Here is a 25,660-nt window from a genome sequence, read left to right as displayed (position 1 = left end):
CCCGGCTGCTGCTCCGCGTCGCGGGCGGCGCCCATCGCGCCCCGCTCCCGGCCCGCGGCCCCGCGGCCCCCGGAAGGCCCCGGCCCGGCCGCGTCATCGGGCGGCGACGGGCGGAAGCGGCGCTGCCGTGGCAACGGCACCGGCACCGGGAGGGGCTCCGGGGGCGGCGGGGGGGTGCGGGGGTATAGAGGGGGGGCGCTTCCCTCCGGCCGGTCCCGGTCCTCCCGGCCGCCGGTGCCCGTCCCGTCCCCGTCCCGTCCCGTCCCCGTCCCGTCCCGTCCCGTCCCCGTCCCGTCCCGTCCCCGTCCCCGTCCCCGTCCCGCCCCGCAGCTCGGGGAGCGCCGCCGCGCTGCGTGCCCCCGGTGGGACCGTGGAGGTGCCGTCGCCCCCGGGGCCGAGCCCTCCGAGCGGCCGGCCTGCTCCCGGGGCCTCGCCTTCGTCCCCGGGGGTGCCTGCACCGGGCTCCCCGAGCCCCGGGCCCGCCGGCCCCGTCAGCTGCGACCGGTAACAGCCGGGCCCGGCGGGAGCTGAGCGAGCAGAGCCGTCCGCTGGAACAGCTCCTGGGGCTCTCCGGGTGGGCAGGTCGCTGTTAGCGGTGTGTCTGCGTTACTTCTGAGGGGGAATAACGTGAATAAACCAGACCTGAGACACCCGGCACTGCGACGTCTGGCATCAGGCGTGTGTCTGCTCCCGAGATCAGTCAGATCAATCAGATCAATCAGATCAGTCAGATCGATCAGATCGATCAGATCAATGGACGAGGCTTGCAGACACAGCGTTGGGGCACTCGCGTCGTGTGCTCAAGGGGGAGCTGCTGTGGGGGTGATGCAGAAATACCGGCTGCGTACCGGCCGTGTGTTCACGCTGCCGCTTCCAGAGAATTGTCCTCGAGGATGTGTCCGTGCGCCTCACCTGCCCGCGGTGGGGGAGGCTCCTGCCTTTGTCCTCCCCTTCCTGCCCGTGTGGCTGGATTGCTTGGCCCGGATGAGGTGAGGCTGTTGCACAAACTGACCCTGCCGTGTGGCCGTGCTGGTCACCCTGCTGCCAAGGCTTCATTTCTGTCATTATTGGCTTTCTACGTGCAGTTCTGGTTGCTCCAAATTATTAGCAACTTCATTTGCACAACCAGTGAATACACAGAAGGAATTCTGTTCTTCCTGAATACCTGCCGAGGTGGTTGGCTGCTGCTTGGCAGTTTCTGTTTTGTTCCTTTCTTATTTTTTCCCTGCAGTAGATCCCCGGCCGTGGCTTTGTAAAGGAAGAGGAAGGACAGTGCCCGTCGAGCAGGGCCTGCGGTGCCCCCCGGGAGCCCTGCTGTGCCGCGCAGGTCACGCCGTGAGTCACGGCTGCTCGCGCCGGCTGGATTTCAGCCCGCGCCTTAGTCATTTTCTGAGGTAGGGAGGAAGTAGATAGGAATCTGCGGCTGAAGAGTAATGGGGATAATTGCAGAGTTATCATTCCCAGCCCCTGCGACGTCTCTCGTCCGGAGCATTTGGAGGCCGGAGTGTGTCAGTGCCGGCTGCGGCCGGTGCCACCTCTGGGCTTGTGTCCGGTCGCGTGCCAGGCGGGGACCGGGGAGCTGTGGTCACCCAGGGGCTGCGCAGGGAGCGGCCTGGCGCTCTGGAGGCTGGGGGGGGGCTTGGGGAGGCAAACCTGGCACGCTCTGTGTAACCTGGCCGTGGAGCTACGGCACTGAGACCTGCAGAAAGGGGCCCGTGGATTTTTGGGGATGGATTTCCCAAGGCACACCGGCTCCCCATGGCACCCGGGCCGTGCTGGGGGTCCCATGGCAGCACCGCTGCCCCCGGGCGGTGCGGGCAGCAGCAGGGTGCAGGGGTGGTGTGGAGCGGGGCCCTGCTCAGCACCGCCGGCCGCAGCATGGGCACCTGCCCGGGTAAGAGCCTGGGGCCGTGACACCGAGCGCGGGAACGTGGCAGATGCGGGAAGGTTGCAGGGAAATAGCACCGGAATTGAGTCACGGCCACAAGGAGTGGAGGAAACCTGCACTTAGAGCAGGGAGCCTTCCTCCCACGCAGGTGGGGCAGCACCCAGGCCCTGCACCTTCCCCCTTCCAGGCACGCGGCCCCCGCACTGCCCCGCGCGCTGCCTTTTGCAGCTGGCCGTGCCGCGGCACGGGGTGTTCGGTCTGACGAGAGAACTTCTTCCTGCTGTTTTTAAAGCATAACGTTACAAAACCAACAGTGCAAGCGTGTGTGCGTGGAGCGCTGAGCTCCTCGGGGCGATGGGGCGCTCCTTCACGCCTTCCAGAGCGCTGCTTGGAGCCGGGAACGTGCCCCCCAGGGGGAAAGCACTTTTGGCATCAGAACGCCGGCAGAGGCGAAGATGCCTGCGAAGAATGGACCCAAGTGGGCCTCGAGGGAGGGCCGGGTCACGGCCTCAAGCGGCGGTAAAGCCTCTGGGGGCTGCCTGCAGCGTGCGGCCGGGCTGTCCAGCATCCTCTCCCACTGCTCTGTGGTGGCACAGCCGGGGTGCCGCTGGCGTCCCGAGCATCTCCGCGGTGAGCGGCGTTGCGGCGGGACGTGGGAGGTTCCCGGGGCCGCCTCCTCGGCCCTCGCCGCCTCTCCCGGGGGGGAACCTTAAATCCCCGCCCGGCGCCGCCCGGGCACTCGCGCCGGCAGCATGCGGGCGAGCGGCAGCCTCCTGCTGGGGCTCCTGGCCCTGAGCGCCCCGCTGCACGCTGCGCCTGCCGCAGGTGAGCTCGGCACAACCCAGCGCCCCGAGGAGACAGCCTGGGTCTTGGGTGGCGTGTGCTTTAGTGTCTGCTTTAACCCCGGCCTTTACGAGAGCTTTCTGTGGAGGCTTGCAGCCCTCGTGAGGTTTAACCCTTGCTTTCCTCTTGTGATCCTTGAGTTCTGCCAGACGTCAAAAGCCGGGCACATACGGCTACGAGTGTCTGCTGCCTTCCAGCCGCTGAAGCTCCTCTCGCGTTCTCTGACATCCTCCTGATGCTGCCTCTCCTGGTGCCATCGGCTGGGACCCTGCTTGCGCTGAGCACCGGGAGGGTGCAGCCTGGCGCTGCCCAGCCCCAGCAGCTGTGGGGCCGGGGGCTGCGGGCACCGGGGGTCTCTTTTTTGGGGAGTGCCCAGATGGGGGACAGAGCCTGCAGCCACGGCGCTGCTGGGGAGCTGCTCCCCTTGTCTCGTCGGGCAGAAGCAGCTCCCTTGGCAGAGCCCAGGGCTGCCGTGGGCTGGACCGAGCCAGAGGCAGGAGCGAGGTGAGACCTTGGCTGGGCAGGGGGCAGCTGAGGGGGCTGTCACCCGCGGGGCCCCAGCCACGGCTGCTTTGCTCTGGGCATTTCTGCAGCAGGGAGCTGTTAGAGCCTGAACGGGACGAGTGCTGTGTCCAGGCACACGGGTGTCCCCTTGGCTGCCCGCTCCCTGCTCGTGGCGCGCTGCAGGCACGCTCCCAGCCACCCGCGAGGGCACGCAGCCTCCAGGGGAGCGCGCGTCTGGAAGGGGAAATCCCTCAGAACAATTATTTTTCATTCCTTTTTTTTTTTTTTGGCTCTTCCCCTCGGGAATAATGGCAAACTCCCAAAGAAACGAAAAAACGAAAATTGCATTTCTTTCTGAGTGAACAGCGAGCTGATTTTTAGAGCAGTGTTTAAAATTCTGCTGAGCCTTTTCTTCCAGAACGCTCCCGTGCTTGCCGCCACTCGGCTGTTTTATTTTAAAGCTTAAACTGCTGGGCAGTGACGGCTCAGCGTCAGCCAGGTGTGCTGTGGCTCCGCGATGAGGCGCCGGGGCCATTGCACTCGGATGGAAGCGCCTCTGCAGAAATGTCTCCATCGTTTTCCGAATGTTCTTCTCTAGAAACCTGACTTTCTTTCGGTCTTAGTTACAGGCTGTTTTAAAGCTCGTGCTATAGCTCACCTTTCTCCACAGCCAGGGGTTCTGACGCCTTCATTCTGATTCTTTTTCCCATTCCCTGCTTTAGAGAGCTGCCGAGAGGCGGGCGGCGCACGGCAGCAGCGTGCTGCGCGCTGCCGCTCCGTTTCTGGGCTCGCTTGTTACTGCTCACCGGGGAGGTGTGCTCGCTTCAGAACCACGCCGAGCAACGTGCCCGAGCGCTGGCTGAGCACCTCCTCGCCCGCTCATTCTGTGCCGCTAACCGGGCGCTGCTGTCAGCATCTCTCCCCTCTCCCGTTTCCTCCCCCCTCCTGCAGGGGCTGGCGGCTCCCGCTGGCACCCAGGGGCTCGCTGGGTGCTGACGGCCCCGTTCTCTTCCCACCCAGGGGTGCCCGGAGCAGCCCCCGCTGTCCCCGCGACTTGGCCGCAGCCGGAGGATGCCCCGCGCCGCGAGGAGCCCGGGGGGGCAGGGGCCGGGGGCAGAGCGGGGCAGCGTGGAGCAGCGTCTGCACGGGGCATGGCCGGGGGCCGCCAGGCCTGTGCCGGGGACCGGAGCCAAGAGCGGGGGGGAAGCCCACGCCGGGGAGCAAACCTCTGCTGCGGGAGAAGCCGGAGACTGAGAAGAAACCCGGTGCGGGGAAGAAGCCGGCCTGCGGGGGGAAGGCGGAGGCCGGGGAAAAGCCAAAGACTGCGTCAAAGCCAGGAGCAGGGGGGGGAAACGCAGAGCGCGGGGAAAACGGAGAGCAGGGAAAAGCCGGAGGCTGGGGAGACACCTGCGGTGGCAAAGGCAGAGGCAGGAGGAAAAGCAGAGGCTGCGGGGAAGCCGGAGAGTGGGGAGAAGCCCGAGTCGGGGGAGAAGCCCGAGTCTGACCATGGTGACAGCGAGGAGGGTGATGACAGCGACGGCGACGATGATGATGACGACGGTGACGATGAGCATGAAGACGAGAGTGATGCTGACGATGGCTATGATGACGATGAGGATGGCTATGGTGACGATGAGGATGGCTATGGTGACGATGATGAAGATGAAGATGATGACAAGGCTCACAAGGAGTATGATGACGAATACGATGACGATGAGGACGGTGAAGAATACGGTGGCGGTGATGGCAGTGACGACGCTTGGTGACCGATGCTGCAGGGCGAGGAGTGCCCGTGGCGGGTGGGTGCGTGGGGCAGCAGCCCCCAGCCTCCGCCTCTGCCTCGCTCTGCCAGGGCTGGTCCTGGGCACCAACGTCGCTTTGGGCAGGACCTTCTCTTTCCTAATAAATCCCACATTGTCCCACTGGCTCAGCACCACGAGCACCTTGTCGCAGTGCCTGGCATGGCACGGCCAGCTGGGGCGGCCCCAGCCCTGCCCTGGGGATGCTGGAGCTCCCACGCGTGGGGTCCAGAGACATGGGGACAGCACAGCCCAGGCTCACGTCTGGGACCAGCAGAGCTTCCCTGGGCCAGGAGAGCCTCCCATGAGGTCCCCACAGCCCCCTGGGGCTTCCTGGCATGAGGGCAGCTCCCAAAGCAGCCGTGCTGGCCGGGCTCGGCCAGGTCCCAGACAAAAGCTCGCGTGCCCCTTGGAGCCTGGCTGTGCCCGCAGCACCACGGCCACGACTGGCTGGCAGCGGGCTGAGGAGCTGGGGCAGCACCGCTCACGGCGCTCAGGTGCGGCTCCGACACGGCCCCTGGTGCCCGGCAGCGGAGCGTGCCCCCCGCCCGTGTGCCGCGCTGCACCCTGCTCCCTGGGGGCTCTGGGGTCCTGCCGGCACCAGCTCGAAGCCTGGCGGTGCTGCGAGAGGAGCCGTTCCCAGCTGCATCCACGCAGACCCAGAAACACCCATGATATTTAACAGCCCGGACGAGCAGCAGAGCTGGGGAGAGGCTGGGGCTGGTCGTGCCACCTGGGGCCACCCGGGGCCCTGGACAAGCTCCAGGGACAAGGCTGAGTCCTCTGTGGGGACACAGTGGGGTCCTGCCAGGCTTCTGCTCCAGGAGGGGCTCTGGGAACAGCAATGAGCCCGGTCCTGGCGGCAGCAGCCCAGCCCATGGGCCGCGGGCAGGACTCGTGTGCTGGCCCCGGGGCCGGGTGGCTGCTGTGGCACATCCCTCCCGCAGGGCTGGGGGTCACCAGGGGACTGACACCGCAGGAGCCACCAGTGCTGATTGCAGGCTGGGTTTACTGGCAAGGAAGAGGCAAAGAGAGCGCTGTGCCTGGCGCTGAGCTGAGCGCAGCGGGAGGGGATGGAGGGCGATGGGTGCTCGTCCTGCAGCCGAAGGATGTCTCCGTGTCCGGCTGTCCAGTGCCAGGCGGCTGCGCAAGCGGGGTCCTCGGGGGAATCCAGGCGGGAGCTAGGTGAAACCTGGGAAGAAGCAGCAGCGTCCCAACCCTGCGGCGTGCCGGGGCCCTGGAGGGCGAGGGGGGCCCAAGCCCCCGGGTGCCTCTGGGCTGTGAGGTTTGGGGTCACACAGGGGCAGCACCGCTGTGTGGGACGCTGCACCCCGGGCACGGCCGCGCTCAGACCTCTGCTTGGGCACCCCCCATGGGGCTTTCCCCCTCTCACCTGAAGCCACCAGCCGGGCCCAGAGGCAGCAGAGCCCCAGGAGCAGGAGCAGCGACAGCACCCGCATGGTGCACGGGGCTGGCAGCGCCAGGCTGCTGCGAGGTGCAGGCAGGGCTTTAAATCCTCCCTGGGACGGGGGCTGGTCCCCGTGACCCCGTCCCAGCTCCATCTGAGCGTGACCCCCCGTCCCTCCCTCTTGTGTGCCGGTGCTGCTGGACGAGGCTCACAGGGAGGCTCAGAGGTGGGACCACGGCGCGGCTGCGTGCCCCTGGTGCTTGGTCCTGGGCTCTGAGCGGCCCCAAGGGCTGAGCTGTGCCGTGCTGCAGCACCCAGCGCACCCACGGGCACCGGCACAGCCGTGAGGGCGGCTGGGGGGCAGGACAGGGCCGGGCGGGCAGCGGGGGCCGGGGGGACCCCAGCGTGGAGCTGGGCTCTGGGAGGCAGCTGGAGGTGGCTCCTGGGCCGGGCGGTGTGGAGCGGCCCGTGATGCCCTGGCAGCTCTCTGGGCATTGTTCTGCCACCGGGAACAATCGCTGGCTCCCGAGGGACGTCCTGTGACCGGACATGGTCCACAGCCCCGTGCTGCCAGCAGCCTGCGTCTGTGTCTGGGGACCGAGCCTGGCCCAGGAGGGATGGTGGCCACCAGCCCCACACCTCGCTGGGGCAGCCGGGGCGCAGGGCAGGGAGCTGGAGGCCACGTGGGGAAAGGGGCTCCGCCTGGGCACAGGTCCTTGCTGGAGCCGGGTGGGTGCCTGGGTCCCCGTCCCTGTGCCAGAGCTGCCTCTCGCCTCCTGCTCCGTCCATGGGATCCCAGGGCCAGCTCGGCCTCCCGGTGGTGCTGTCCCCGGGGCCCCAGTGAGCATGGGGCTGCGAGCGGCGTGGGGGAGCAGCAGACCCCAGCAGGACACGTGTGTGTGTGTGTGTGTGCAAGGCATGCTCCGTGTGTGTGTGTATGTGTGTGCCCCAGCACCACGGGGTGGCACGGCCCCGGCCCCGGTCCCGCCCCGGGAGGTGCCGCATTCCTGGGTGCTCCCCGTGCCGCCCGGTCGCTGTTTCTGCCGGGGCGGAGGTCCGGCCACGCTCGCCCCGTGCTGCTGCCCGTGACTCAGGCTGCGCGGCCCCAGGGCCGGGGCAGGACGGGGCCCTCCACGCAGCTCCGTGGTGCCGGGCTTTTGGCTGCGCGGTTCCCCCACGTCTCCCCCGGGCAAGCCCCTGCCGTGCTGCCCACCCCAGCTCCTCCGAGCATCGCCTCTGCTCGGCCCCGGCTCCGTCACCCCTGCAGGGTTGCTGTGCAGCACGATCCCGGCTGGAACGATCATCACCTGGGTAGAGAAGATACCACGGAGAGAGAGCAGCAGGAAAAACGTAGCCTGGCAGATTTTGGCTTCCTGACCCTGCCCTCCTGCTGGGCGCGGGGCTGGGGGTTCCTGTGCAGCTGGGGGATTTCCTGGGCAGCTCGGGGGCTGTGAGATGCACGGAGGGTGGGCGCCGAGCTGTAGCCCTGGCAGCACCAAGGTGGGGCTGGCACGTTCCCACTCGTGTCCCCCATCCCTGGGCCGTGGCCGTGGTGAGGCTGGGCTGGGCTCCAGCCCCGCTCAGGCTTCGGCAGGTCTCTGGTGTCCGAAGCCTGGGATGCTGGGGGGGGGTCTCTGTCCCCGGGGTTTGGGGGAATGTTACTGAAAAGCCGCGGTGGGGCGAGGGCAGGTCGGGGGCACCTCCCTCCGCACCCCACCCGGGTCCAACTTTCCTGCCTCTCCCTGCAGAGCTTTCCTCTCCTTCTGCTTCCCCATGGGACAGTAATTACAACAGCAATTAGGAAGACAATTATTCCTGCTGAATGGGAAGAGCTTAATCTGCTCCTCTCTCACTTTGCTGGTTTCACCCCACGCCCGCCCACGTGCGCTGGGTGCTGGGGGCCCGCCTGCCCCATGCCCGGTGAGCCCGGTGCCCTGGCCAGCAGCCACCCCCCTGCCAGCACCGCGCGGCTGCGGGGGCGCGGGAGAAGGATGCGACCCCCGTCCCTGACGGCCGCACCAGGGCCGCAAGGGGCTGCGGGCGGGCACCGGGAGTCCCCAGCCTGGCCCTGGCACCCCGGGGCTGGGTGCCCCGAGGGCTGCAGCAGAGCCTTCCCGTCCTACCGGTCCCCCCGGCTCGAGGGCTGCGGCTGGGATGCGGCTGGGGAGGCCGGGCCCTGCCTGGGTGCGGCTCGTTACCCGCACGGCAGGAATTAGCAGGGCTCAGGCGCCTGCCCTGCTCCCTCCACCCTGCCGGCGCACCTTAAATCCCAGCCTGACGCACCCGGGGCCCAGACCCGGCCACCCAGGGCACCATGGCGCTGCGAGCCTGCCTCCTCCTCCTCCTCCTCGTGGCCCTGAGCCCCCTGTTTGCGCAGTGTGGCCCAACCCCGCGTGTGCCCGGAAGATCAGAGCCGGCGATGGGGACGGGTGAGTGCGCTGGGGCACGTCCCGGGGACAGGGATGCTCTGGGTGCCGGTGCTCCCCGCTGCCCGGCGTGGTGCAGGGCGACCACGGGGCTGGGGCAGCTGGGGTCCTGCTGGGGTCCTGGGGGGCTGCTCAGCCCCTGCTCCGTGGCCCTCCCCAGCATCCCAGCCCCTGTGTCCCGCAGAAAAGCCTGGGTACTGCTACCACATCCCGGAGGTGGAGAACCTTCTGGACAAGGACTGCAGCTCCTGCCGCAAGGACACCTCGTGCTCCCGGTGTGCCGGTGATGCCGACTGCCCCGGTGCCACCAAGTGCTGCCCCAGCAAGTGCGGCTACACGTGCCAGGAGCCGGTGCTCGGTGAGGGCCCGGCGGCGCGGGGCGGGCGGGGGGCTGGTGCTGAGCCCCGGGCGGCGGGAAGGGCTCCCCGGAGAGCCGGGCTTGCAGGTGCCCTCCCCGAGGGCAGCCCCTGAATGGGGCGAGGGATGCGGATCCCCGGGGAGGGTGGGCGCAGACCTGGCTCTGGGTGGGCAGGGGTTGGGTGCTGCGTGGGGTGGGACCCGCGCACAGATCGCTCTGCCGGGATCCTGGGGGCCCCAGCAGACCCTGCCCCGCTGGGCAGCGCGGAGCCTGGCGGGGTCCCTGTCCTCGGCTCACCTCGGCCCCTGCGACCACGCAGACTTCTGCTACCTGCCCTCCGTCTGCGGGAACTGCAAGGCGCTCTTCATCCGCTTCTTCTACAACGCGTCCAGCCAGCGCTGCGAGGAGTTCATCTACGGCGGCTGCGGTGGGAACAGGAACAACTTTGAGACGAGGCGGGAATGCTTCCAGGCCTGCTCCCACGCCGGTAACCAGCCGCACCGGCAGGGCCCCCCCCCGGGCTCCGGGGCCGCTGCTGCCCCCCGGGGCGATGCTCAGCCCGGCCCCGCTGCTGACCCCGCGCCTTTCAGCCCCAGGGGCCCGGTAGCACCTCCTCGCCTGCGCCCGGCCCCTGCCAGGCAGACGCTGCTGCCTGTGGGCACGGCCCCGTCCCTGTCCCCGCAGGGAGCTGTTCCCCGCGGGGCTGGTGGCAGGCGGTGCTGCTGCCCGTGGTGGCTGTGCTGGGGACCGTGGTTTGCCCTGGGACACCTGCCTGCCCGAGGGCAGGGACGTGGCGCCTGCAGCAGCCTGGCGTCCCCTCCTGTGCCACCGTCATCATCGTCGTCATCATGTCCTGCCTGGAGGAGCCCAGCCCGTCCCCTGGGGCTGTGAAGCTGTCAATACAAGGACAGGTCCTTTGATGAGCAGGTCTGGGTCTTGTCCTTCCTGCCGCAGGTCTCGGACCCAGCCGTCCCGGCACAGCTCCTGCTTGCATCTAAATTGGTTTCCACTCCCAGCTCTGCCCTCAAGCTGCAGATGTGACCCGGCTGGGCCCTAAAGCAAGCTAATGGTGGAGAAGCATCCCCACCTCGGTGCGGGGTGGTCCCCGTGCTGCCCCCAGCTCTGGGGCTGGCCAGGCAGGGCTGTGCCCACTGTGCATCACTGAGCTCCTGCGGCCCCAGGGCTTTGCGCAGCGTCCCCTGCCCAGCCAGCCCTGGGTGCTCCCCAGCACCAGGGAAGGGAGAGCCCCAGCCCGTGCCCCTCCGTGGGCGATGCGGGGGCTGTGCTGGGGGCTGCCCCGGGCCAGGCCTGCAACGCAGAGACGTGGAAGCAGCTGGAGACGGCGAGCACGTGTTTTATTGCTGGCAGCGGGAAGAAGGGGACAGGCCAGTTTGGGGCCGTGACCGCCCAGTGTCCCGGAACGACGGCACCTTCCTGCCACGGAGCTGCTGCTCTCCCGTCACGCAGCATCTGGAGGGGAGGATGTGTTTTAGGGAGCCCCGAGGCTGCGGGGGCGAGAATCAGCAGCCGGGGTCATGGCCGAGCGCTGCCAGCAGCGGTGGGGTTTGGGCATGGCCAAGAGAGCTCCCTTCTGCTCCACGTCCCTTTGGGTCCCCTCGCCCCAAAGGAGCGCTCCTGTCCGGAGCTGGCTCTCGCTGCCCCCACGGTGACACTGAGATGGGTCCCTCAGGGCTGTGGCCCTTCCTGCCTCCCCCCAGGGGCTGATGGCCTGGTGTGCCTCCTGGTGATGGCACCTCCTCACCGTCAGGAACCCGCGTACAGACACGGCTGCAGCCGTTGCTGCAGCACTTCTGGCCCCAGGGACGCTCCTCGTCGAAGCTGCACAGGTCCAAGCACGTCCTGCCCCCCCGGGGATGGGGCACGCTCCCACCCTCCCTGCGAGGGGGCACTCTGCCCGCCGTGGGGCACCCCTCAACGTTGGGGCACCCATCCGTGGGGCACTGCACTGCGGCCGTGCTGCGCTGGGCACCCCGCGGCTCCCAGGGCCACTAGCTAGCACCCACCTCCAGGGATGTCCCTGCAGACACGGCCACAGCCGGTGCTGGTGCACCTCTGTCCCTGGGGGCACTGCACGTCGGTGTCACACTCCTCCGCGCACTGCCCGGGGGCTCTGTCCTGGCTCTCTGCGGGCACAGCCGCCTGCAGTCACCCACAGCTGGCTGCGGGGCTGGTGGCTCGCTGCCCACCAGGCAGAATGCTCCCCGCTACCTCCGGGCACGGCCACGCACGCCCAGGCGCAGCCCCTGCTGCAGCACTTCTCGCCCCGCTGGCAGGCGCTGTCGTCCAGGCACTGGCTCCCGCGCCTGCGCCAAGGCTCCCAGCACGGCTCTGCCTGGGGGCACTCCCCGGGGTGCTCTGCGGGAAGGGGGGGGGGCAGCGTGAGGGCAGCCCCCCAGCTCCAGCGCTGGTCACACTGCTGCCCTGTGCCCTGTGCCCTGCGCCCTGTGCCTGGCGCAGAGCCGGGGTCCGGCTGCTGGCGGTTACCCCTGGCAGGGCGCACGCAGCGCATGGCGCAGCCGGAGAAGCAGCACTTCTCCTGCCGGGGACAGTCCCTGTCGTGGCCACAGGCGTCTTCCTCCGTGCACAGCTGCCGTGGCCTCACTTTGGGGCACTGGCCAGGTTTGTCTGAAAGAGAGGCAGGGAGGGGGGCAGCAGAGCCACGGGCAAGCTGTCCCATGGGGAGCGGGCTGCAGACGTCGCTGTCCCGGCCCTGTGGGCCCCTCCGACGGCCGCAGCCCCGCGCACTGTGCCCTGAAGAGGTCTGAGCTGGGCGCAGGCGGTGGCAGCGGCTCCCCGTGTGCTGCAGGAGGCTGGGCCCCGCACCCGGCCCCGTGGCCGTCCCCGCACCTCGTTCTGGAGCCAGGCAGACCCGGCCACATCGGCTGCTGCTGCAGCACTTCTCGTCCCCTGGGCACTGCCGGTCTTCTGCACAGGAGGCCTGGCACGGGGCCCTGGTCCGCGGTGCCGCCTCGGTCAGGGGGCAGATCCCCGGCTTCTCTGGAAGGCAGGAGGCAGTGCGGCTGGGGGAGCCTGGGGGCGGCGATGGGAGCCCAGCAGGGTGCCTGGCGGCTCCAACCTCGGGCCGGGTGCAGGCACACGTGGTCGCAGCCACGCAGGCAGCACTTCTCCTCGCCGGGGCAGTCGGCGTCTCGCTGGCACCGTTCTCTGCAGTCGTAGCTGGGGAACAGCCCCGCGCTGGCTGGGCAGAAGCCGGCCTTCCCTGCAGGGCAAGGTACGGGCTGGCAGCGGCACGGGGTGGCTGCAGGGCACTGCGCAGTGCGGCCACCCCGTGGGGACACAGCCCCGGGTGTGCGGGCACTGCATCCCGGGGCACCACAGCACGATCCGGCTCCACAGCATCTCCTCCCCTGGGCTGCAGGCATGGCAGGGCTCCAGAGAAGCCATCCTGGCTGCCCCACCTGTGCCCTCCGCACCGCACTCCTGCATGCACCAGCCACGGCAGCACGTGTCCCCGCCGCTGCAGTCCCTGTCACTCCAGCACCTCGTCCCCTCCTGCCAGGCTGGCACGGCCACAGGGACCCCTGCGAGGCACAGGGGACATGTCTGACCCCACCATCAGTGCTGCCCCATCCTGCTGCCCCAGGACTGCCCCATCCCACCCCACCACACCCCATCCCGTCTCACTGGCCGGGGCTGCAGGCAGGCACTGGTGGCCGCAGCTGCTGTTGCAGCACTTCTGTGAGCTGGGGCAGTCGCTGTCACCTTCGCACTCCTCCCGGCACGGCCCCGCCAGCCCCAGGAGCACCGCCGGGCACTCCCCAGGTCTGGGTTTGTCTGGTGGAGCAGAGCAGGCGTGGGGCTTCAGCACCCCTGGGCACCGGCAGGACACGACCCGCTGCCCTGCGCACCCCGGGGTTCTCCGGCCACACACCGCCATCCCCTCCCCGTCCCATCCTGCAGCCCCCGTCCTCGCCGTGCCCCACGCAGCCCGGGGTTCCCCGGCCCCTCACCGTGGCCCATGCACGCCCGGCGGCACGCTGCCCGTGTCCCGAAGTTGTTGGGGTTGCCCTCGCAGCCGCCGTAGGGGAACGTCTCGCACTGCCCGGAGGTGATGTTGTAGAAGAAGCGGCGCTCGCGGCCACCGCAGGGTCCCGGTGCGGCGGGGAGGTGACACGTGTCTGCGGCACCGTGGGGAGGTGGCACGTGTCTGCGGCACCGCGCTCTGAGCCATGCCACGGGGAGCCGGGGCTCTGGCACAGCTCCAGCCGGCCCCACAGGCCTCCCCCTGCGGCAGCTCCAGGCATGGCTGGGCCGCAGCCCCACGGACAGCGCTTCTGGCTGCCCAGGCGGTCCTTGTCCTCCAGGCACTGGAAGGAGCAGGGGTAAAAGACCCCCTCCGGGGCTGCCGTGGGGCAGGTGCAGGGTTTCTATGCAAGGCCAGGGGTGAGGCTGCGCCCGGGGCACCCCGGGGCAATGCTGAGAAACCTGCCTGTGCCAGACCCTCCCTGGGCCGTGCCCTGGACCCTCCTCGTGCCTCGTCCCAACCCCCTCCACCCTCCTGGTGCTGGGGGCCACGGGCAGGAGGCTGCCAGCGGGGCACCGGGAGCTGCTCGTTGGCAAAGGGGACGGGGCAAGGACAGGGACAGGGATGGGGACCAAAGGGTGCCGGGTGCGCTGGGATGGTGCCGGTGCTGGGGGCTGTGCTGGTGATGTTGTACCTTCTGCGGGGGGGGGTGCAGCGGAGCCGGCACTCACGGGGACAGCACTTGTGCCAGCCGGGGCACACCGAGTCGTTGGTGCAGAGGGGGGGCTCCAGGCGGAGGCAGCGCGTCAAGTCCTGGGGGCACGTCCCCGGCTTCTGTGGCTCCCCTGCGGCAGGACGGGGGGTGTCAGGGCAGCACCAGGCTGGCTCCAGCCTCCTCAACCCTGCTCTGCTCCGGGGCTGGCGCTGGGTCCCCTCTGTGGGAGACAGGGGACTGGGGAGGGGAGCACAGCCTGGGGGGGGGGCTGCAGGGGCTCTGCTGCAGCTCAGCCTCTCAGGGGGTGGCAGCCATGCTCAGGGGAGGCTCTGCATGGACCCCATGCAGTGGGGCCCCTCCAGGTGATGGTGGTGGACATCCCTGAGCACCCCAACCGCCACGTGCACCCCTTCCCTGCCGCCTCTCCTTCCCACCGACAGCCCCCCAACTGGCAGGGGCTCTGAGCCGCCCGCCCTGCACAAGGGGACCGAGGACCCCCCGCCCACCAGCAGTCCCCCCCTTGTCACCCCGGTGCATCTCCTCCGCCTGGCTGAGGCTCCAGTCCACCTCCCCGGGGGGGGGGAAAGTCGCTGCTGCCGTTCCCCAGCGGCGTCACGCAGCCGAGGCCGCAGCCGGTGAAGCAGCACTTCTGGTCCTGCGGGCACCCTCTGTCGTCGCTGCAGGCGTTGGGACACAGGCGGGGCCCGGCCGGGAGCCGGGGGCAGACGCCAGGGTGGGCTGGGGAGCGGGGCTGCCTGAGCTGGGGGGGGGGGTGGGTGACGCCGACCCCCCCCCGGCCGGCTGCGGACCCGGGCACCGGCCCTGCCGGTACCTGGCACCGCTGCGGCGCACCGCCGGTGGCAGCCCACGGTGCAGCACTTCTTGCCAGCTCCACAGCCGCTGTCATCGGCACAGCCCTGGTGGCACAGGGCCGTCCCTGCTGCCCCTCGCCCCGGGCAGTACCCGGGGTGCACTGGTGGGGAGCGGAGGCGTCAGCCTGCGGCCGTGCTTGGCCACTCCGTGCCGTCCTGCGGCCACCCGCCGAGGTGCTGCCGGCCGTGGGGCAGGGCTGGAGCCCCACGGGACAGCAGCACCGGGGACAGGGAGAGCTGGGGAGGGTCCCCCGGGAGCCCCCCCCATGCTGCGGCGCAGTGAAGCCTCCCCGAGATGTGGCCGTGCATCAGCCGTGGTCGCTGTGACCCAGGGCTGGGGCCGGTACCTTTGCTGGGGGTGGTGCAGGCTCTCACGTCCCCGCCGTGGCAGCACTTCTCGGCCCCGGGGCAGGACTCGTCCACCAGGCAGAACACGTGCAGGGCCTCCCCTGCGGCCCCCCCCTGGGCACACGCCTTCCTTGGCTGCAGCGGGGTGGGACAGAGCCTGGTTCACCCCTGGAGAGAGGGAACCTGCCCCCCACAGACAGTGCCCGTGTCCCCCAGGCTGCCGGGTGCTGGGGGCACAGCCATGGGCTGCGTGCCCGAGCTGGGGGCGGATGGCACCGCTGCCGCCCTGCAGGGTGGAAAGCTGCAGCCCGCCTGGCCCTGACCCCTCAAACCTTGCTGGTGGGGAGCGGAGCAGACCCGTGCGGGTGTCACTGGAGCTGCAGGGAGCTCCCCTGGCCCTGCTGGGGGAAGCCAGCCCAGAGCCAGCCCTCCCAGCGGTCAGGATCCGTCTCCAGCATCCTGCTGCTGGGCACGGCCTCGCTGCCGGGGCTCCTCGGAGCACCCTGCGCTCCCCTTGGCTGCGCTGGGAAAGGCCCTGCCCTTGGCCAAGGCTGCCCACGCCCGTGTGGGGCTCCTGCCCGCTGCGCCGGGGGATGCCTCGAGAGCGGCAGTTTTTGCAAACATCCCTCGCCTGCTGCTGGCAGCGCTGCTCTGTTTGGGCTGCAAACAGACGCTGCTGGGAGGGTTTCACTGCAAACAGCAGCTGCTCCGCTCAAACAAAGGAATCCTTCCATTATCCCCACGGAGGCGTCAGGAGAGCGCTGCAGCTGGGCTGCTCTGCCCCAGCTCCGTCCCACGCAGGGCAGGACGGGGGCACCCAAAGGGTCTGCGTCCACCGCGTGTGCTACCTGCAGGGCTCCCCGAGGCGGCGGGGCCGTGGTGTGGGCTCTGCAGCCACCTGGGCACAGGGACCCCATCCCCGCGCTACTGGGATGAGGGCTCGGCTGCCCCAGCCTCACGGCAGCGTGGAGACAGAGGGGACAGGGGGCCGAGGGGAGTCGGGGTGCAAGGAGCCAGCCCCGGGCTGCCCCTGCCCGGCTGCTGCTGGGTTTGCCTGTGGGCACTCACCTCCTTCCTCCCCTGGTGCAGTGCCGGGCTCTGCCCCGAGGATGAGGAGGCCCAGGAGGAGGCAAACCCCTGGGCTCATGGCGCTGCCGGGGGTGTTGCGAGTGTCCGGAGCTGGGACGGGGCTGGGCTTAAAGTCTCTGGCCGGGGTGCCGGGGGTGCAGGGCGGCTGCAGCCTGGCTGGGACGTTCCCAGAGCGCATGGGCACCCCGCCAGCCGGCCCGCTTATCTCCAGCCGAGCCGCGCTTTCGGGTCAGGATGACCCGTGGGGACAGGACAGGGACAGGACCCGGGTGGCTGAGGTCCTGCGGGTGCTGCCGCACGGCGCAGTGCCCTGTCCTGCCGCAGCCCTGCCCGGGTCTCTCACAGCCCCCTTACCCCTCGCCCTCTGAGGGTGGGGGCCATGGGCAGACCCCAGGGCTCAGCCCCCGCACGGCAGTGGGAGAAGTGGGGGGCTCTGCTGGCTCAGCCCCCACGGTGCCGCCCCGCAGCCAGGCTCTGCCTCCCTGCACGGCACTGCTCGGGGCCTGGGGAGCCCTGGGGAGCCCGGGGAGGCAGCAGGGTGATGGGCTTGGCTGGGACAGGGTGGGGGGAGCAGGGCCTGCGTGGCCCCGGCACGTGGGGGCTGCTCCCTGTCCTCTCTCCAGGCGCTTCTCCTGCCCTGCCTTCATTTCCAGCCACTTTCACACTTTGGGATGCAAATGAACCCTTCCTTGGTGCAAGGAATCTGAGTCAACAGGTTTCTGGCACTCCTGTCCGTGACTGCCGGGACGGCAGCGATGTGTCCTGGGACCCGTCGGGATGGTCACAGCGGGGTGGGGGTGCCCGGGAGGCACCCACAGGGGGACGGAGCCTCTCCCTGCCCCGCGGCTGCTGGAGCTGTGCGCCCAGCACGGCCCCTGCCCGCACCCCCGGCTGCCTGCACCACGCCACCCCCCAGCAAACCACGGGGACGGCCAGCAGCGGGCTGCCAGGAGCTGCTTTATTCTGTCTCAGTGCTTCCAAGCAGGCCGGGGGCACCTGCGCATGGGGGCAAGGGACGGGGGGCTTTGCCTCGCACCTCTGGCTCGCCACGGAGATGTGATGGCACGGGGTGGGAGCGGCCCCGAAACGGCAGCTCCCGGTGCCACCCTCACCGGCCAGGGCTAGGCTGTGCCTGGAAGGGATGGACGCGGTGGTCAGTGCAGGATGAGAGCCCCTGTCCCCAGGGCAGGGGGAGCACGCTGTCTCCCCTCTGCCCCCCCAGCCTGGACCTCTGCAGCCTGGACCCCCGCACGATGCCAGGCTGCTGGGACCGGGCCGTGCCTTCCACTGCGGGCAGGGTCTGGGGCTGGCCTTACCCTGCAGCGGGGGGATGCACGCCCGGCCGCAGTCCCGCAGGCAGCACTTGTGGCTGGGGGGGGCAGTCCTTGTCCTCCAGGCACAGGGTGAGGCACTCGCCTGCTCCGACACCGGCGGCTGCGGGGGGGACAGAGCCCAGGCCGTGCTGGGCGCACACAGAGAGGGAGCGGGTGAGGGAGCTGCCCTGCGTGCGGGGGTGAGCCCCTCGCCCCCCAGGAGGGGCAGGGTGAGGGGCAGCTCCCAGAACGCTGGGAGGGCAAAAGGGGTGCAGGACCCAGCAGGGAGGGGGTCAGCATGGCAGGGGACGTGGCGGGGTCCTGTCCCCCGCGGCACTGGTGGCTTTACCCTCGGTGGGCGGTTTGCAGACGTGGCCGCAGCCGGTGGAGCAGCACTTCCTTGCCCCAGGGCAGTCGCCGTCGGTGTCGCACAGCTCCTCGCAGGGCCCCAGGGAGCCCCGCAGCACCACGGGGCACACACCGGGCTTTGCTGCAAGAGAGTGGCCCCGAGCACCATGGCCCAGCCGTGCCCATGGGACCACGGCCTCGGAGTCCATCCAGCCCCCCCATCCTGACCCCCCCAAGCCCAGTGCCAGCCCTTCCTTCTGCTGTCCCGTGGGTCTGCTCCTGGGGGACACGGAGGGTCGGGGCCGTACCTGGGCAGAGGTGCAGCCCCTGGAGCCACAGCCGGGGCGCAGCCATCGCGGTGCCCGGACGGGTGCCTCGGTCAGCTCTGGGCACAGGCGCTGGGGCATGCCCGCAGGCACAGCCATGCACTGGGGAGGAGCCGTGCACCCCCTGCCCGCAGCCAGGGGGCTGCAGGGACTGCGTGGGGCGTGCACAGGCGTGCACGGAGCGCTCACACCGGGGCAGGGGGTGCACAGTCCCCGCAGGGGGCAGGGGGCCGGGGGGGGTACCTGTGTGCGGGGAGGTGCAGGCCAGGCCGCAGCCGGAGAAGCAGCACTTGCGGTCCCCGGGGCAGTCCCTGTCATCAGCGCAGCGGTTGGGGCACGCAGCTCCGCCGCGCCGCGCTCGCTTCCGCGGGCAAAGGCCGGGTTTGGCTGCAGGGGGGCAGAGGCTCAGGGAACAGCTTGGAGCCCCCTGGCCCCCCAGGACCCCCATGTCTCCCCGCGCAGCGATGGGGGGCTGTGGACCCACGGCATTTCCAGCCCAGGATGGCTCCTGCGGCCACCGTCCCTCTGCCCCACAGGAGGGCCCGGCGGCGTCCCCAGGGGCCGAAGGGCCGGTGCCTCACCTGGCTCTGCTGGCAGGCAGCGGGCGCAGCAGCTGCGGGTGCAGCACTTCTCCGCAGGGCCGCAGGCGGTGTCATTGCCACAGCTCGCCCCGCAGCTCGCCCCGCCAGGTCCGGCACGGGGGCAGTAGCCTGGGCTCTCTGCGGAGGGAGACGCTCGGTGCACGGCGTGCCGGGGAGCGGGGCTCGCCCTGGGCACCCCACTGGCTCCTGTGGCCGGCAGCCCCCCGTGCCCCATCCCTCGCGGCTGGCCGTACCTGTGGCAGGGAGGAGGCAGGCGCGGACCTCCCCGCGGTGGCAGCACTTCTCGGCCCCGGGGCAGCTGTGGTCGGAGAGGCAGTACAGCCTGGTGGGGCGCGGGGGGTCGCTCCCGGCTGCCGGGCACTCGCCTGCTTTGCCCGGGGCCGGTGGGGTGGCAGGCGGCCGGCGGCCCCGTGGGGCTCGGCGCGGCAGGGGGCTGGCAGCAGGGGCAGCGCCATGGTCCCCTGCTCGGTGCTGCTGGGCTGGGGCGGGAGGAAGCTCCACGCACAGGGCCAGGAGCACCAGCACGAGGGTGGCAGCGCCTGGCATCATGCTGCTGCAGGGAGCCGTGCCACTGCGCCCCGCCAGCCGGGATTTAAACCCTGCTGGGTGGGGGCTGGCCGAGCTGCTCCTTCCCGTGGCAGTGCGGTGCTGGGACCGTGGGAGCGCCGGGCGTGAACAATCTGGCCTGGGGGAGATCCCAGGGCAGTGCCGGGCTCCTGGCCTGCGGCCGGCGCATCCTCCGTGCGCCCTTTCCAGGTCACTGGTGACCCGCGAGCAGCCAGCCTGGGGGATGTGGGAGGCACTCCCCAAACCCTGCTCCCTGCAAAGCCCCAGCGTGGGAACGGGACATGGGAGAGCTGGGGGAGTCTGTGCGTGCTGTCCCCACAGTGTCCTCCTGATCCTGTGGGACCTTTTGGGATAGTCTGGGGGCTCCTCAGCTCCTGCTGGCTCTGGCAGCTGGAGCAGGGTGGCTGTGAGAGGGACAGGGAGCCAGGGCTCCTGCGGGGAGCTGCGAGGTGCATGGGAGAGCAGGGCAGGAGCAGGAGCGGGGACCAGGTCTGAGCAGGCTGGGGAGGGATGGGGCAGGGGCAGGGGCAGCACAAGGGCATGGTCGGGCAGGGATGGGGCAGGGACGTGCGGGGTTCCCTGCCCATGGCCCCTTCAGGCTCCTGCCACGGGCAGAGTTCTGCTGCAGGGCTGGGAGCACGTGGAGCAGGCCTGGGAGATGCTCGTGCCATTGCGCACACCAGCAGCACCCGGGTCCCTGTGCCACACATTCCCACCTCCCCGAGCCACTGCAGAGCAGAGATTAGCTCTGCTCCGCTGCCCCTCGTGGCCCTCTCTGAGCACGTCTGCTAACAGGCGGGGGGGTGGATGTCAGAGCAGCTGGGGACAGCCCTGGGCAGGGGCACAGGCTGGGGGCCCTTGGAGAAATGGGGTCTGGGTTGGCCCAGAGCCCTGGGCTGCCGGAACAGTGCTGGCTTGGGGTGGGCGATTGGCTGCTGATTGCCTTCCAGATGCCACCTCTGCCAGCAACCAGCAGCAGCTGTGCCAATTCGGGCACGTTCAGGCAGGATGAGGCCAGGAGCAGTGGAGCTGCTGCCTGGCCAGGAGCGCAGCGGGATGGAGACGCGGCCACGAGTGCAGCAGGGAGAGGCTGCTTTATTGGTGAGAGCACGGGGGGCTGCGGCGCGCCCCGAGCCGGGCCCCAGGGAGGAAGCTGAGGCTGAAGGCTCTGAGCTGGGAGCCCAGCCAGGGGGCAGGAGGGCGCGGGGGGCCTGGACGTGCGGGCATCGCGTCGGGCAGCAGCTTCCCTGTGGCTGGGCTGGCAGGAGGAGGCTGTGCCTGCAAAGGGAGCAGAGGGCTGTCAGGGGGACGGGGGAGCGGGTCTGTGCCACAGGAGCCCTGGGGCTGGGCGGGTGCCCGACTGACCTCAGTAGAAGGGAGTCACGCAGGAGACTTTGCCGCAGCCGTTCCTGCAGCACTTCAGGCTCCCGGGGCAGTTGGAGTCGGTCTTGCACCGGTTAACGCAGAGCCCCAGCATGGGGATCCCTGGCTTCACGGGTGGGCAGGTGCCGGGCTTCTCTGCAATGGGAAGGGCGCAGCGTGAGACCCCCTGGCTGCTGCAGCAGGGGCAGGGCTGGGCGCTGCAGGTCCCGGAGCCACGGGCACGGCCCCGACCCTGCCCGCTGACACCTGCAGTGGGGGGACCCCAGTGTGGGCTGAGAGCTCCCCCAGCCCGCAGCTCTGCCCGTTGGTGCTGCCGCCAGCCTGGAACCCCTGGGGACGCACAGAGTCGCCCACGCAGTGTGGCAGTCCCCACGCTCAGCCCTGTACTCGGGGATGCATGGCTGGCACACAGCATGGAGCCACAGCACGGGGCCCCAGCGGTGCCTCAGCCCCACTGTCCCCTGTTTTGCCACAGAGAGCCCCAGCCAGGCTCTCGTGGTGCATGGCCTCAGCCTGGGCCTCATGGGGGCACGTGTCCCACAGGCAGCCTGCACCGTGTGGGCTCCTGCCGTGCCGCCCCCTGCCCGCTGCTGCCTGCTGCAGGCTCCCAGCTCCGCACTGTGCTGTGCCCTGCTGCAGCACAGCTCAGCCAGCTCTGTCCCTGCAGAAGGCGATGGAGGTGCCACAGCCTCTGGTTCACATCCGTGCGCTCACATCGCATCGCATCACATCACCATCACATCACATCACCATCACATCCCAAATCCTGCGTCCGTCTGCCCAGGCTGCTCTCCGGCACGGTGAGCGTACTCCCGCAGGTGGCTGCAGGGCTGTGTCCGGCGCAGGGCTGGGGATGGTGCCGCTGGGAGACGCTCCCCAGGCTCAGGGTCAGGAGGTGGAACAGTGCAACGTCCTGGGCTGATGTGGCTCAGCAGCCAGCGGTCCCTGAGGGGTGCACGGGGGAGCAGGCAAAGGCTCCCTGCCCTCTGCACCAACCCAGCAGTGCCTGGGGAGGCTGCTCAGAACCCCCCCATGCTGCTGGGAGGAGGAAGGGGCGAGCGTGGCCAGCGCCAGCCAGGGCAGGGGGTGCGCTGTGCCAAGCGGCCGCCCGGCCGGAGCACACCCTGATCCCGCAGGGCCCCACAACCATGCTGCAGCCAGAGACACAACGGGTGCCCAGGCCCGTGCTGCTGCCAAGCCCCGGGAGCCCCGGTGCTGCCAGCTCCCGGGAGGAGGGCTTGCAGCAGCCCCGGGGCTGGGGACCGTTACCGTTGGGCTCCTGGCAGGCCTTGCCACAGGCCGCCGGGCAGCACTTGAGGGTGCTCTCGCAGTCACCATCGGACTGGCACCCCACTGTGCAGTTCGCTTCTTCTGTCGCTGGGTCCGGGCACACGCCGGCTTTCGCTGAAAGGCAAAGGCACACGGTGTGGGTGGGCACGGGGCTGCTGGCCCTGCAGCGGGGCACGGGCTGCCGGCTGGAGGAGGGAGATGCTGCTTCCAGCCCCTGGGTTGGCGCCAGGGATGCTGCTGAGCACAGCCCTGCTGGGCGCTGGCTGGGGTCTCCGGCCCTGGACCCCATCTCCAGCAGGCCCTGGGGCTGGGGGCGATGCCGGCTGCTCGCACGGGGCCGGGCCGTGTGCTCATACTCACTCGTGACATTCTGGGCGGATGCTGGCGGCAGCTCTGCCCAGAGAACCAGGAGCCCTGCGAGGACGAGCACGCTGCTGGCCTTGGGCATGGTGCAGGGGAGCCGGCTCTGCGCGTGCAGGGCCACCCCGCTGGGCTTTAAGCTCCTCTCCAGGTGGGGCCGGCCAGGCGGGAGGGGACTGCCTTCCGGGTGGCTCATAAGGAACTGGCCTGGCCAGGCTCCCCCTTCGTGCCGTTGCACAATCCCCAAGTATCAGGTATCTGCTCGCTCCTGGCTGCCGACCAGGAAGTAGAAGCCTCGAGCGGAGCAGGCGTCTGCAGAAAACTTGCCCGGCAGGAACAGCCGCCAAGCGCCGCGCGCTGCATCGCCGCTGCGGCACACGGGGAGCCCCCGGCCCCCGGTCCTGCGGGGCGCTGAGCGGTGCTGGCCCCGCTCCGGGGCAGTGCTGGTCCCGCGGCACGCGGCCGGGCTGCGCTGGTAACGGCAGCAGGCGTGGGGCACGCGGTGCCCGCGCTCCGACCTGTCCCGTCGCCGCCCCAGCAGCAGCCGCACGCTCGGGTGCAGCCCCCGGCCCAGGATGCGGCTGCCCCGCGGTGGGGCTGGCAGCGAGCTCGGGGCTGCGGCTCTGCTGTCCGTGCAGCTCACCCGGCTGCTGCTCCAGGCTCTTGTTTTCGTGCAGCTTTTTGCCACTTGACTGAAGAGCCCTCCAGGCTGCCCTGCACCGCCTCGGAAGGCGCCCGGCACGCGGGGCTCGCTCGTGCCTCTCCTGCAGCTCCCTCTCACCCCAACACGACCCCGTCCTGCAGCTCCCCGCTGCGCCCGTGGCCTCCAGCAGCCCCGGGGATCCAGCCTGGCCTGGCGGCAGCACCCCTGGAGGGATGGCTGGCGGGGAGCGAGCCCCCCGTGTGCATGGTGCTGCAGGCATGGTGCTGCAGACAGCGGTGCGGGGGCTGAGCAGCCCCAGGCCCCCTCTGCCGCACACCCTCCTGCAGCCCCTGTGCCAGCTGTCACATTCCTGGGTAGCTGGCAGTGCTCGGCAGCACCAAGCCAGGCTGTATTTGACCAGGCCCAGCGAGCCAAGCAATCGAAATCACCCTGCGGGGCTGCCCGGCCCTCCTCAGTGTTTGCTGCTCAGCCACTTCGTGGTGACCTACGAGTGCTGCCGGCAGTGGGTTTAATTCCCTCAGGGTCCAGCACTGTGCTGGGGGCCCCAAGGACCTCAGACACTTTGCTCACAGCCTCCAGATTTGGCTCAGAGCGTTTGGCTCAGTCACTGGGGTACGAGGTGAGGGCCCCTGCACGGTGCCAGTGCTGCCTGGCTGGAGGGCTCGGGCTGTACCGCCCTGCCAGGGGGGCATCCAGAGCCTCCTGGCCCTGTCCTGGGTACAGCCCCAGGCTCGGCCTCTCCTCCACAGGGTGGGGGGTGAGAGCGGGACCCTCCTGCAGAGATGTGCCCTCAGCACTGCATCCGCACTGTGGGTGGCTCAAGAGGCAGCCCCAGCTCCGGGCTGGAGCATCCTGGAGCCCCGTGCAGGCGCAGGGCTGCGTGGGCTCAGGTGGTCCCAGCTCCAAGGTCACGAGCTGTTTGTCTCGACCAGTGTCTGTTTCCAAGTAATTTAACCCCACGGTCAACAATGCAGCAAGGTGTGGAGCTACAGTAAATCAGTAACTGTTTGCGTTTGCCTGCGGTCCCCTCCCCAGCGTGGGTGTTTATGCAGTAACAGGAGCCGGAGCTGACACCGGTGCCACGCTGCCTGCGGGACGCTCGCTGCGTTCCGTCGCTGCTGCAGCGGGGGCAGCCCTGGGGCACAGCGGGGACAGGCCCACGGCCACCAGCCTGTGCCCTCCGCGCTCTCACTGCGCAGCGGCTGCGAGGTGGGGAGGGGGCAGGCAGGGTCTGAGCTCTGAGGATGGCTTTTGAGCAGGGCTCTGGCCACCGAAGAGGGGTTCGGTGCCAGGGCTTGGGCAGGGCAGGCGGCTGCCCCATCGCCACTGCCCGCAGCGCAGCCGGGCAGCGCAGCCGGAGGTGTTCCTGCAGCGCCTGCAGCCCGGCCCCGCTGGGGATGCGCTGCGGGGAACGGCTCCGAGCCGCTGCTCCCAGCCCCGGGCAGATGGCAGGGCAGAAACAAAGGAGCTCCCCGAATAAAGGCGGCCTTGTTGCAGCCGCTGGCTCCCACACCAGGGGCACGGTGCTCCGGAGGCCGGGGCAGGACGGGGGTGGTAGCTCAGCGATGGGAGCATTGCCCCCGGCACCGAGCTGGGGGAGCAGCGCGTCTCTACCCTGCGCTGCGCAGGGACGAAGCCCGGCCGAAGCCCGGCCGACCCAAAGCTGGCTGTCCCGGGGCTGGGCACAGTGGGGGCCGGGCAGGGGCAGCGCGCTGCTGCAGGTCCAGTGCTGCCCACCCAGCAGCTCCAGGGACCGGCGCCGGTGTCCCACCACGATCCAGGCTGCCGCACCGGCGCTGGAGCTGCCAGCAGCGCCTGCCTTTGAGGTTTATCACTCTGCTCAGTTGGCTGATCCTATAATTGCTCTTATCGTTCCCTTTGGCTCGTAAAGCCCGCAGAGTGCAGGGTTTCCTGGGTACTGGTGGTGAGATGGAGCTGGAGGGCTGTGAACGGCTGTGAACCACAGCAGCCACCACCACGGAGGACAGGAGCAGGCGGGAGCCCAGAAATGCACTTGTGGCAGGGGACAAGGAAGAAACCACGGAGGGAGCCGTGGGGAGCAGGGCGAGGTGCCTGCAGGTTTGCCTGGAGGCGACACCTTGACCCCCGTGGGACTCTGCTGAGCTCCTGCTCCGGCTGGATCTGCCTGCAACCAGCAGGAGCAGCTGGAGGGGGACTGAGCATGCTGGTGTCAGGCTGGGCGGCAGGGCCAGCAGCTGCGCTGGCTCCAGCCCACGCGGTCGGCATCGTTTTCCGGGAGATAGAAATACTTCGGGTCCCATCGCCCACGCACCGCATTTGGGATGCTGCTGTCCTTGCCCCGGCTCTGCCAGGCTGGGAGCCCAGCCCGTGCCAGCCCCGCAGCACCCCGCTCTGCGGCACCCCGAGAGCCACGGGGACCCCCTGCACTCACCCATGTTCGTGACGGCCGTGGCAGCTGGCTGCAGCTGCACGCACAGGGCAAGGATACCCACAAGCAAAATGCTGGCGGCTTTCATGGTGCTCCCCGAGGACGCCGATGGCTGGCGCGGGTCAGCAGGGGTTTATATCT

At 69.8% G+C, this 25,660-nt stretch overlaps 5 protein-coding genes across 10 annotated transcripts; 1 reads left to right on the top strand and 4 right to left on the bottom strand.

The window, feature by feature from the left end:
- Window positions 1–5,292: 5,292 nt before the first annotated feature.
- LOC118176889 lies at window positions 5,293–7,312 on the bottom strand. Its single transcript, XM_035344165.1, has 3 exons — window positions 6,428–7,312; window positions 5,995–6,226; window positions 5,293–5,318 (listed from the first exon to the last, which is right to left on the bottom strand). Exons 1-3 carry the CDS (start codon window positions 7,229–7,231, stop codon window positions 5,293–5,295), a joined length of 1,062 nt encoding a protein of 353 aa, XP_035200056.1. The 5' UTR covers window positions 7,232–7,312.
- A 1,133-nt stretch (window positions 7,313–8,445) lies between these two features.
- Window positions 8,446–10,146, top strand: SPINT4 (serine peptidase inhibitor, Kunitz type 4). 3 transcript variants are annotated; one of them, XM_035343805.1, is made up of 3 exons: window positions 8,446–8,871; window positions 9,053–9,226; window positions 9,546–10,146. In XM_035343805.1, the coding sequence occupies exons 1-3, from the start codon at window positions 8,757–8,759 to the stop codon at window positions 10,115–10,117; spliced, it is 861 nt and encodes a 286-aa protein (XP_035199696.1). In that variant the 5' UTR covers window positions 8,446–8,756; the 3' UTR covers window positions 10,118–10,146. The 3 variants fall into 3 exon arrangements, with proteins under 3 accessions (XP_035199696.1, XP_035199695.1, XP_035199694.1); XM_035343804.1 differs by having other exon boundaries at window positions 9,029–9,226; XM_035343803.1 differs by lacking the exon at window positions 8,446–8,871 and having other exon boundaries at window positions 8,886–9,226.
- Window positions 10,147–10,564: 418 nt separating this feature from the next.
- LOC118176675 (WAP four-disulfide core domain protein 3-like) lies at window positions 10,565–16,383 on the bottom strand. Of its 3 annotated transcripts, XM_035343796.1 has the most exons (11): window positions 16,236–16,377; window positions 14,475–14,685; window positions 13,927–14,077; window positions 13,219–13,386; window positions 12,893–13,042; window positions 12,324–12,467; window positions 12,095–12,244; window positions 11,732–11,872; window positions 11,466–11,602; window positions 11,251–11,386; window positions 10,565–10,696 (listed from the first exon to the last, which is right to left on the bottom strand). In XM_035343796.1, exons 4-11 carry the CDS (start codon window positions 13,226–13,228, stop codon window positions 10,686–10,688), a joined length of 879 nt encoding a protein of 292 aa, XP_035199687.1. In that variant the 5' UTR covers window positions 13,229–13,386; window positions 13,927–14,077; window positions 14,475–14,685; window positions 16,236–16,377; the 3' UTR covers window positions 10,565–10,685. The 3 variants fall into 3 exon arrangements, with proteins under 3 accessions (XP_035199687.1, XP_035199686.1, XP_035199685.1); XM_035343795.1 differs by having other exon boundaries at window positions 11,251–11,370; window positions 11,456–11,602; window positions 11,732–12,244; window positions 16,236–16,383; XM_035343794.1 differs by having other exon boundaries at window positions 11,732–12,244; window positions 16,236–16,380.
- A 994-nt stretch (window positions 16,384–17,377) lies between these two features.
- On the bottom strand, window positions 17,378–19,394 carry LOC118176888 (WAP four-disulfide core domain protein 3-like). The gene is given in 8 exon segments (XM_035344163.1): window positions 17,378–17,388; window positions 17,573–17,633; window positions 17,635–17,682; window positions 17,684–17,718; window positions 17,919–18,059; window positions 18,487–18,630; window positions 18,825–18,962; window positions 19,079–19,394. Coding segments are annotated over 8 exon segments (894 nt in total).
- A 1,093-nt stretch (window positions 19,395–20,487) lies between these two features.
- Window positions 20,488–23,370, bottom strand: LOC118176676 (WAP four-disulfide core domain protein 2-like). 2 transcript variants are annotated; one of them, XM_035343798.1, is made up of 4 exons: window positions 22,446–22,614; window positions 22,065–22,199; window positions 20,778–20,930; window positions 20,488–20,690 (listed from the first exon to the last, which is right to left on the bottom strand). In XM_035343798.1, the coding sequence occupies exons 1-3, from the start codon at window positions 22,531–22,533 to the stop codon at window positions 20,779–20,781; spliced, it is 375 nt and encodes a 124-aa protein (XP_035199689.1). In that variant the 5' UTR covers window positions 22,534–22,614; the 3' UTR covers window positions 20,488–20,690; window position 20,778. The 2 variants fall into 2 exon arrangements, with proteins under 2 accessions (XP_035199689.1, XP_035199688.1); XM_035343797.1 differs by lacking the exons at window positions 20,488–20,690; window positions 20,778–20,930 and having other exon boundaries at window positions 22,446–23,370.
- Window positions 23,371–25,660: the final 2,290 nt, after the last annotated feature.

The sequence above is a fragment of the Oxyura jamaicensis genome, chromosome 20 (assembly GCF_011077185.1).
Source record: "Oxyura jamaicensis isolate SHBP4307 breed ruddy duck chromosome 20, BPBGC_Ojam_1.0, whole genome shotgun sequence".
NCBI lineage: Eukaryota > Metazoa > Chordata > Aves > Anseriformes > Anatidae > Oxyura > Oxyura jamaicensis.
The sequence above is the reverse complement of the archived record's forward strand: the minus strand, read 5'-3'. Positions and strand labels throughout refer to the sequence as shown.